The sequence below is a fragment of the Saccostrea cucullata genome, unplaced genomic scaffold (genome assembly GCF_032062105.1).
Source record: "Saccostrea cucullata isolate Sc308-1 unplaced genomic scaffold, CSIRO_AGI_Scuc_v1 ctg9571, whole genome shotgun sequence".
Lineage (NCBI taxonomy): Eukaryota > Metazoa > Mollusca > Bivalvia > Ostreida > Ostreidae > Saccostrea > Saccostrea cuccullata.
The window spans coordinates 1-11,701 of record NW_026925514.1 but is presented as its reverse complement, the minus strand read 5'-3'; the positions used below and the strand labels follow the sequence as shown (position 1 = coordinate 11,701).

The 11,701-nt window shown below is 32.2% G+C and overlaps 1 protein-coding gene across 1 annotated transcript; it reads left to right on the top strand.

Moving 5' to 3' along the window:
* Positions 1-3,901: 3,901 nt before the first annotated feature.
* Positions 3,902-11,112, top strand: LOC134269056 (uncharacterized; the record flags this gene model as incomplete). Its single annotated transcript, XM_062751274.1, has 4 exons — positions 3,902-3,980; positions 5,328-5,368; positions 6,636-6,864; positions 10,993-11,112. Coding segments are annotated over exons 1-4 (421 nt in total), but the record flags the coding sequence as incomplete, so codon positions are not given.
* Positions 11,113-11,701: the final 589 nt, after the last annotated feature.

Here is an 11,701-nt window from a genome sequence, read left to right as displayed (position 1 = left end):
CATGTGACTCCTAAATAGAAGGAAACTTTTTCCATTTGACTATACATAATTTAGTTTTTTTGTGTTATTATGTTATGTAAAGTTTTAATGGTATAAAGGTTATGAACCGCAGGAGGTCATTTCCACTCTCCTAATGAACTGGAAATGTTCACAATAGGACTGCATTAAGAATTAGGAATGAAAATCATTCAAAGAGATGGACCACATTAAAGTATTTGTATATATTAACTTTTTTTTTAATGTAAAAACAAGTCGTAGTTTGCATACATGAATAAACAGGGGTCTGGGAAGGGATGATCGGGGAAGGATTGAGTTCATATCTCTTTACGACTTAATGGATGAAAACTCCTAAAATGAATGTTGACCTCAAATCTGACTTGTCCTCATTATTTTTCAAGTGGTGGTGTCTCCATTTGAGTGAAAAATTCCTGAGAGGGATGTTTAACAACAAACAAACAATGACATAAAAACACAATATTGATATTTGCGTTAAGAAATATGCAGGGGATTTTTTCCATCATAAATCTTCTTCTCGAGAACAGCAAGGACATTATTGTCTCCCGTTTTTGGGAAAGGGAGGGAACATTAAATCTTATTTGTCTTTCAGTCTGTCCATCTTTGACAGTATGTGCATCTGTCACAATAATTTTAACCTCAGTTGGTCATAACTTTTGAATAATAAGAGATAGGGTTTTCATATTTCACATGTACATTAGCACAAAACTTTCTAAATGTACTATGATTTTTTAACCCAAGTGAGACCTTGACCTTAAAGTTTTACCTACTTTCCAAAAAATATCATTTTAAATTAATCATTTTGAAAGAGAAAAGATAGGACATTTAAATTATGCATATATATTACATGTGAAAAGACTTTTCTAAATATATCATGACTTTTGACTCTGTGACCTTGACCTAGAAGTTTAACCTACTTTTCAAAAATATTATATTATATATTTATATATATACAGTTGTATAACTTTTGATTGAAAAGAGACGGGACTTTCATATCTGACATGTGCATTACCTGCAACAAAATATGTCCAAGCATGCTATGATTTTTCCCCTTTGACCTAATTTTCATAAATTGACATATGATAGGGGTGCATATTTGACACACAATCTGCCATAAATTATGGCATTCCATTCACTAAAACACAGAAAGCAGAGGACCACAATTCTTTGAATTTGCTTGTATAATCTTGATATTGAAACATCCTCATGTAATGTAGATTCAAGGTTTTTATGCCACGTCATGATTAGGAATACATGTATAGTTTTTGTCATGTCCGTCCTCCACCCTTCCATCTGTCTTTCCATCGAGCTCAAAGAAACTTTCTAGATATTTTTATCAAAGTTCATATGTTCATGCATATACTGATGTAAACTATCCAACTGCAGCAATATTTTTTTTCCTTTGACCTTCACTTAACTTTTCTTAAAATTAGTGTTTAGCTTTATTTTAAAGAAACCATTCAAGTTGTGTAATTAAACTTCACATGATGATACATACTTATGTAAGCTTTACAATGCTTCACTTTTTTTACATTGACATTTCCTGTGACCTTGACCTCATTTTTCTAAAATTAATGTCTAGATTAGTTTTGAATAAACAATTCAAGATATATTTGTCAAACTTTATACACTAATACATACTGCTGAGAGCTATTAATGCATAAACTTATTTTGGCCTTTAATTTTCTTTTGACCTTGACCTCACTTTTAAAAATATGTGTTTATCTATGTTTTAAAGAAACCATTAATTATATTTTTATCAAACTTCATATGCTAATAGTAAATTAACACTGATATAAGCTTTTCAACAGCAACAACATTTTGACCCCAACCTTTCCTTTGACCTCTCATTTCTTAAAAAAAATGTTAAGCTCAGTTTCATTAAATCATTCAAGATATTTTATCAAACATAATATGCTGATATGTATTAGTGAGAGCTATTCAACTGCATCAAAATCTTCACCTTGCACTTCCTGTGACCTTAACCTCCCTCCTCTTTAATTTTTATTTTGTTTAGTTTTAAAGGAATAATTTAAGACATTTTTATGTTTAGCATGCACTTATACATAATTTGGTGAGAACTTAATATCTATATCCAATTTATTTAGATTTTAGTTTCAATTCTAAAGAAACTGTTCAAGCTATTTTCATCAAATTTTATACACTAATACCACAAATAGGGATCAAAGTTTTATTTGGAATAGAAGGAAACACATCTTCAAAATTCTTCTTTTCAAGAACAACAAGAGCATGATTAATATACAAACATTCTCAAGAGGTGTAGATTCAAGTTTGTACAAATCATGACCCCCGGGTTAGGGAGGGGCCATTTTTTTCCTGCCCCTTTTTGCCATCCACATGAAAATTCAAATTTTGAAACCATTTTACACATATGGAAAACAAACCAATCATTTTCCAAATGATCATGGTTTAAAGCTATTGCATAACATATTAGGAAAGTTCTTGAAAACAGGGTGATTAAACATATCAAATATATATATATATAAAAAAATTCTACCTCCATTTGACACCATCCTCCCCCCCCCCCTTCCGGGCAAAATGAAATTTCAAACATCTACATCACCAACCATCTCTTAGTAGATTATGCTACTGAGTTAAATGTAAGAGGACTTCAGGGAAGACGGAGCTTTTTGCATAAAAACATCATTTTTCGACCCCAATTTGACCCCCAAGGCAAAATCAAAAATTCCAAAACTTGACTGCACATCTACATGACACCTCCAAACATCTCTTAAAAGATAATTCGGCTAATGAGTCAAATGTAAGAGGAGTTCAGGGAAGACGGGGTTTTTTGCATAAATACATAATTTGTCGACCCCCATTTGACCCCCCGGGGCAAAAATCAAAATTCCGAAACCTTACTACACATCTACATGACACCACCAATCATCCCACAAAAGATGATTTGGCTGCTGAGTAAAACGTAGAAGGAGTTCAGGGAAGACGAGGCTTTTTGCATTAAAAAACGTCATTTTTCGACCCCCATTTGACCCCCCAGGGCATAATCAAAATTCCGAAACCTTACTGCACAACTACTTGACACAATCAACCATTTTCCAATAGATGATTAGGCTGCTGAGTAAAACGTAGAAGGAGTTCAGGGAAGACGGGGCTTTTTGCATAAAAAACGTCATTTTAAGACCCCCATTTGACCCCCAGGGCAAAATCAAAATTCCGAAAGCTTACTGCACATCTACATGACACCACCAACCATCTCTTAAAAGATGATTAAGCTACTGTGTAAAATGTAGGAGGAGTTCAGGGAAGAAAAGTGTGACAGACGGACGGACAGACGTACATGAGTAACAACAATATACTCGAACTTTCTTTAGAAAGTGCGGGTATAATAATCTTTACCAACAGAATCAGTAGAAAGTCTTCCGTTGGAAATGGAAGACCTTAATTAAAGGGAAAAATCCCAAGAACAGAAAAGCTTTCTTTAGTCAAACTGATATGTAAGCATCCTCACGATTGAAGATTTAAATTATTCAAATCATGACCCTTTGGGGTAGTGACAGAAACAATGGGGAATCAAATTCAATTTACAGTGTATCATGAAGTTATATATAGGAAGAAAATGTTTTTAAAAAATCTTTTAATTAATTAAGAAAAGCAAAGCTATATGCTGTATTAATATGAAGGCATTCTCAAGTAGTATTAAAATGCAAGCCCCCCGCTCAAACCCCCCTTTCAGTAAACTTTTCAGTAATGATTTGATTTGTGCTTTTTCCTAGCCGATTATCTCAGGTGAGCGATGTGGCCCCTGGGCCTCTTGTTTTAGCGAACACACGAGGTATCTCAGTTGATTGACGAAACGGGTAAACAATGAGTCATCATGGTGGGGAATACTTTTTAGTTCGAAGACTTCCATGTGAGACCAATCAGCGATCACGAAAACTCTGAAAGGAGGAAAATGAAAGGGCCTAATTTAGTAAAAGTCAAATGTAATGCAGGGTTCCCCATCATTTGAAATGTTACTGTGTTGCAGAGTTAACGCGAAGAACTGAAATTTCGCGGTATTTTCGCGATCAAATTCGCAACTAAATCACTATTAAGCTTAATGAAAATTACAAAAGAATACATGCACACACATTTAAAAATCGCTAATTAGCTACAAAAATGGTATGGTCGTACATATTGATAAAAGTAAAAACACGTTCTGAAAAGTGGAGGAAATTCTGACCGATACAGTCGTACTACTTAATATTTTTGAAAGTAAATTTGCAGTGATTATTTATCAGTTTTCTTGATTGAGTTATCACATTACAAAAGAAAGAAACTTCAGAACAGTAAAATATTTTAAGAGTTCCTTGAACATGTTCAAAATTTTAAGCAATTTATTCACATCAAGTAAATGACTTCAATACGATTACAATTCTGACTTACAGTGCTAGAATAATTCTAGAGCCGTGGCTCTATAGAAAAGATATTGAAATATTTTTTAAAAAAAATAATACAATGTATTTTATTGCAACTACCAATTAACCCTTACATGGAGGTGTGAAAACAAATTATTTGTCTTTGTTCCGTCATGTCTAAAGTCCGGTGAGGGTCTAGGAGATAATTGTTTATGCAAGGTGAAGCCCTAGTGTTTAAGTGATCTAACTTTTGTAATTAAAAGAAGATATAATTGTTTAATTAAAGTCTCAGTTAGAGAGAATTTGTTTGTTTAGATTTTCTAATTATCACAGATCTTACTGTGTCGGCAAAATTTTTACTGTGTTGCGTGCATAAAATTTGAATCGTTACTGTGTCGGAGAAAATTTTACTGTTTCGGGAGCAACACTGTAAAACAGCTCATGGAGAACCCTGGTAATGACGGGTTTTAATTTGGCAGCTTATATGAAGTATATTTCAGAAGAGAGTTATACTGACGCTTTTCTTGATTAAATAAGAAATAGTTACGCATTCTTATGATTCTACTTTCTTTTTGGCAATAATTTAGGGGTTGGTAAGGTGTTAATAAGTAAATGTTCTTCTTTCATTTGTACTTGTCACCTTGATTTTAAAGTGGTTTATTTACATGTATTTTCAACTTGGATTCTTTGTTGTTTCGAATTTCCTGTTACAAAAAATTACAAGGTTTACTTTACTCCTCTTATATGTTGAACATGTTGAAGTTTTCACATTTTATCACTATAAAAATGATGTCACAGATCTTGAAAACATTTTTAAGAAAAAGATTACTATGCACTATAATACACGAATATTTTTAATAGTGTCCTTATTCAAAAAAATTATCAAGCATTGTATAATTATCAAATTAATTCAATAAAAATTTATCATTGCAGTGATATTGGAAGCCTTGATGATCAATTTTCTGATACTGAAGGTATACTTTAGTATTATAATTTATATATAAGACTATAATATCGATTTCATTAAATTAAAACTTAAGGGGGTGCTCGCAATACAAATGCAATTATATATATATATATATATATATATATATATATATATATATATATATATATATATATATATATATATATATATATATATATAAAAGGATATGATGTATGTTGCGAAGGTCATTGAAATCATTAAAGCATAGCATTTTTTTCTCAATTTGAAACTTTTCCAAATGTAATTCTGAAGTGGATGTCCCAGACACAGATATAAAATGATAACATGCTCTATCAAGTTGGGGTTTAAATTACAACTCCTAAGTATATATATATATATATATATACGTTATTGTCAACCTAACTTGAAAAGTGTACCGAAACATAAACAGTCTTTTTAAACAGCTGGGGCGTATTATTAAATATTTGTGTTGTAGGAACTACACCTAGCTGTCATTCTGTTAAATCTTTGAAATTTGAATCTTATACTCTGATATATTCATTCTATTATCTCTAAATACTTACATGTACTACATGTAGTTTGTTAACTTAGATTTCTATACATATTCTTAAGTTTTCTTTTTTATATACATTAACAGGAAAAAGTATGAATTTCCTTGGTATGTTCTCTTCAAATCCATTTGAGGGTTATATAAATGAGAATAAAAATATTTGACATCTATAAAGATGAAAGTAGATACAATTATCTTCAAAATGTGCACACAACCCAATCTGTTACCCTTCTGTCCATACCCAATGCACCTTGAAGAATTAAATGTATACTTGTGAATACAGTGCACATTTACACTTGGTAAAATTATACAAGCAAGTGCCATGGATGGACAAATTAAATTACTTTGCTAAAAGTGTATAATTTATAACATCTGAAAAGTTTACAATTCACATGTATAATATATCTACATATATGGATATATAAAGCCACAGTCCACAGGGAAAAAAATCACTTCTCTCCAAGTTTTCATTCACTCATTAGTGTGTTTGTTATATAATACAATCCAATCTACTAATTTTAGATAAATTATTTAAACTTTGCATGTATGTACATGAAGTTGTGCATTCTTTTGGTACCATGTTTAATATAGTGGGTTTTAAAATATCAACCTATGCCTTAAAAAAAAGAACAAACCCCCCCCTAAATATTTAACGCTCATTTTAAGGAAATTTTAAAAAGAAAGCAATGAAGTCTTTTTTTTTATTTTAAATTTAATTCAATTTCTTAAGCTTCTTTCACAGGAAGTCAAATGTAACAGTGTTTCCTGTCCAGTATCAAGACAAACTATGGATATTGTTCCAAACTGTCCAACCAGTGAATCAGAATGGAACAAAGCTTCTCAAAGAAAGAACTGTTCAGCTTTTGCCAGCCAGTGTAGTGAGCCTAACAAACTTGTGTGCCACTGTGTGATCAATCCATTTGTAAATCAAACACTGGAAGTCTGTGCTTATGGGATGTATATTGTTTTAGGTACGAAGAATATGTTTTTTAATTCCTTATCTTTCACTGATGAGCATGTATATGTGGCAAAATGAAATTGATTAAAGAAAATCAAGAAACATGGATTTCATTAAAATTAAGTTCAATTTCACAATTTTTTAGAGAATTTCACATTTATTTAACAATAGTTTATAGGTAGAAGTTATACAATAATTAGGACCGCACTCCTAATGATTAGTCTGGACGTCCGTCGTTCTGTTCATCCATCTGTCTGTCCAGGATATAATTTTTGGAGCAGATATTGTCTCTCCTTGGCCCAATCTTGCTTACTACTTTACCACAGAGTATTTCTGGATAAGACGTATGCAATGACCTTGAACTATATTTCTAGGTGTAAGGTTAAGGTTAAAGCAGAATTATATGAAAACTCCTTGTCCGGAGCATGTTTTCTCTCTCCTTGGTCCAACGTGGTTCATACTCCACTCACAGAGTGCCACTAGCCAATTGATGTGCAAGTGACCTTGAACGGAGTTTAGGTCAAGAATCATAATGACCTCTCTGTTTAAAGTTATTTTATCAATGTATGATTTCTTTCACATAAGTCCAGTCAGCCTCAAACGTTACCATTTGACTTAGGATATTGAGCATTTGTGATTTTCTTCATGTTTTGATAAAAATTATGCAACAATTATCATAAAGAGGATATGCAGCTTTCATGAATTTTGTACTGTTTTTGATAGACAGAGTATGGAGTACAGGTAAGCACGATGTGTGCACTATTATTTTAAGTATTCCCTTTCATCATACAAATACTTTTTTTTTTAATTTATTATTTTTCAGAGAGTATTTACTTTTTGTCCCCTTTAGACTTAAACAACACATACCTTAATGCTAGTATAAAGATGTTCTTCTTTAAAATAAGCCCTTTTCAGCTACCTTACATTTTCATTTCTGAATTTTTGGCAGTGAAAGCGAGGTCAGTATTTCTATACACATCCTTCTTTGGAGAGTTAAAAGAAAGTATATGTATATTTAAGACACTAGTACCAGAAATAAAAGCAAAATTCGATAAACATTTTATTACATACAATTAGGGCACTAGGCCATTCAAATGATAGGTATAATGTAGACCACAGTGCAATGCTTAATAAACTCATGCACATGTTGAAGTGGGGTCTTTTAAAAAATGGAGAAATAAACAATTTGAAAAAAATTATCTAGTGTATATTTACCAAGTAGACAATGGACAGACTGTCTTGAGTGCAATTTGTCTGGCTGAAATCAAGCAAATGTGCATTTATATAGAAAATCAATTTTTCAGTTAACTTGCACCTAAGATTACTTCAAAGAAGTGCGTAAGCTATCTAGCACCTGTTAGATTGTGTCTCAGATTAAAAGGAAAAAGTCTTTTAGCTCACCTTAGCTGAAAGCTCATGTGAGATTTTCTGATCACAATTTGATTTTTGCCTAGCCATAGTTCTCAGGTGAGCAAATGGGTCCTTGATCAATTAATAAGTATGAAGAGTTTTAAATTTGAAGGCATTGACATAATTACACTTCATACCAAATTCAAATTAAATATTAAATTGTTCAAAAACATTAATGTTTATAATTTTTTCCCCCATATAGATATCTAAGCAAATTATCAATTTAAATTAAGGATATATGTATCACATCAAACTGTATATTTTTTATATTTTCCACATGTGTATAGTCTTTGTGTTTGTGTTTGGGTGGGAGGGGGGTGTATGGGCTATAAGGGGTTTAGGGTGATCTAACAATATGTCTGCCCTTGAATTTGATATTAGTTATTTTTTTAACTCTGAATATTCATAATATTTTGCTTAAAATATTTATCAAACATGGTCGAAAACGGCATATCATGACATTTCATGCTGTGTAATCAACTAAACATGTTTTTTATACTTAATTGATTATACCCTATCTTCAGTAGAGATGAGGGTAAAACAGTTTTACCCTTCTGTTTGTCAGTCTGTCTGTAACAAGTTTCAGTTAGTGATTTTTACCAGATGTTAAATGAAATTTTAGCATTTCTGTTTTTGTTTGTTAATGTCATATGTTGGGATGATCATGAATAACTGTAAAAATCAGAAGTTTACCTCCTAACTGTTAATCCATGTGTCTGTCTGTACCAAATCTCAGTCACAGTTTACATGTACATACCAACTATACATATTACAGATGCTTGAATTATTACTGTTTTTGAGGTCAATACAATGATTTAGCTATCTGAGGAGTACAATATTCACCGAGCCCGAAGGGCACATGAATAAAAAGTCATAGTTGTTTAAATGATTTGTATCAATTTGGAATTTCCCAATCTATTTTTAGATCAATGTTAGAGGAAATACATCCTTGTATTCACCTGGAACGTCACGTGCAGGTCAACCCGTACGAAAGTTTGAGGTGGAATAGGCACGGCTAGGGCACGGCTAAGACACGGAATACGCACAGGGTTTTTAAAAAGCCGCACGGGTTCTGCATGTCCAAGACACGGACATGGCTTCCGTGTCTGAAAGTGAGGAATCCTCACTCACAGAAATCCGTGTGAAGGCACGGAATCCGTGTGCCAGGGAGACGGTTTTTAACTAGGCGGGTTTCTCTTCAAATTATTTATTTATATCTCACGGGTTTTTACTGAGCATGCTCAATCATAACTTCCATTATTTGAATCTGAAATTGGAAGGATTCATGGCCCTGAGTTAAGAATATGCTTTTTTTGCTCTAGTTAAAGGATATTAAACTAAGATGTCAGTTGGAATTGTATTTATATCAGTCTGGGATAATTGCTTTACTTTTGAACTAAATGCAGTAAGTGTAATCTAGAATAAATAACCGTCAATTTTTCAATTTTCATGATCTTCCAGAATTGCAATGTTGACAATGAACATGATGAAATAGTTTTATATTAGAATGACTTAAGTGGGACTTTCACTAATCCTTTATAGTATATATTTTGTGTGACATCACTGTGCTTGTGAAAGTTTTATTTAAATTAAATGCTTTCTTAGATTGTGCAAACTTAATTAGCTACTATATTAAATTACAATTGAATATTGTACATTATCATTAAAATCTTAATTAAAAACTAGCATGGATCTAACTGATAAAGTTGGTAATCTTCAACAGAAAGTAAATAGACATATTCATGTAAGATTTTTAACTTTTAAAATTCTGAAACTAAGCATTAATGTAAACAATGTGAAGTTAGTTTGGTTTCAGTCACCATTTTGGCATCCACAGTTATATCAGGGGATTCTCTAATGGCCATGACCTAGATCTGAAACAAATGCTCAGATCCCGTGACTCCTTATATGGTATACAGCACGGCTTTTTTGACAGTGTTTCCAAAAAAACCGTGTCTCCATATATGGAAAAGGACAGACACGGGTTTACAGAATCCATGAGTCCATATATGGAAACTAGCACGGCTTTCTGACTCGGGATTTGTAGAACCGTGTGATCTCATTTAAATAATTCGGCCAATATCCCGTGCCGTGTCCGTGCCTAGACCACTTTAAGGCACGGCTTTCCAAACATACTTTACATAGGAGCACAGAATGCTAAAGCATGGGTTTCTGGAGACGGAATCCGTGCCTGAGCCGTGTCTAAGCCGCCCGGACTGTTTCGTACGGGAATACTTAAACAATAAAATGCTTTCTTTGTTTGTTGTTACTGGAATGAACGGAAGTTGCTGTTGCAGAAAAAATACATAACCCGCGTAAGCGGGTTATGTAAATTTTTTCTGCAATAGCTGCGACCGTTCATTCCAGTAATAACAAACAAAGAAAGACATTTTATTGTTTATATTTATATCTGTTTAAATAATCAATTAAAGTAGGATTAGAAAGATTAATTATTGTATTAATGATGCGAACGTCTTTATACGTTTCATTGATGGAACAGCCACTGATTAAGAAATCTGTACAGGCGACATGCCTACTGTAGTTTATGCAGTGATGAACGCAATGGGGTTTCTTTAGAAATAAAGGAGAAAATATTCAGTGGATGTAAATATAACATAGTATTTTTCTAACATTATAGTTTGATCTCAGCAAATCAGAGAGATGGAAATTATTCAATCATACAATAACATTACCTATATGCACAAACATCTAATTTTGACAATATTAACAGGTTATTGTACAGAGTACAGCTACAGTGGCAATATAGTCCAGCAGAATTATGATACAGACTGTTCCCAATTTACCCAGAATCCATGTCCCAGTGGCTACCACTCCACAGAAGCATACAAATGTAAGTGTTCAATGAAATACACAATTATACTGGATATTTTTTATTATGTAAACTTAAATCAATTAAATTGTCGAATAAGAAAAAAATATAAATAAATAAATATGAAGGGGGTGACTTTGTCACAGTTTAATTAAACAGATGTACTATTTGTATTGGCACTTCAACTGTACCTGAATAGGTCATAATGAAGTTTAGATTTAAATACTTGCACTTAACCTACAGTGTGTCTACTTGTATATCATGAAGTCAAATCATAGATATTTGAAAAAATAAGTTGAAAAAAAAATGATATAAAGAAAGGGAACTTCAATATAAAGTTAGAAACAGTTTTTACCTTTTAATATATTGATCACCACAATCAGTTTATGTAAGAGCACCTTGCCGATGAATAATTCAATTTTTTTATCAGTCAAATTTGATTAATTTGACATCCTTAATTACATATGTCTATACACACTACATTATATATCTTTATAGATAACTTACCGGGTACATGTAAATTGATAGTAAACAAAGATTATAATTATATGTCATTGAATAATATAAACAAAAATTATAATCATAATCTTATTTTTCAGACCCCGGTTGC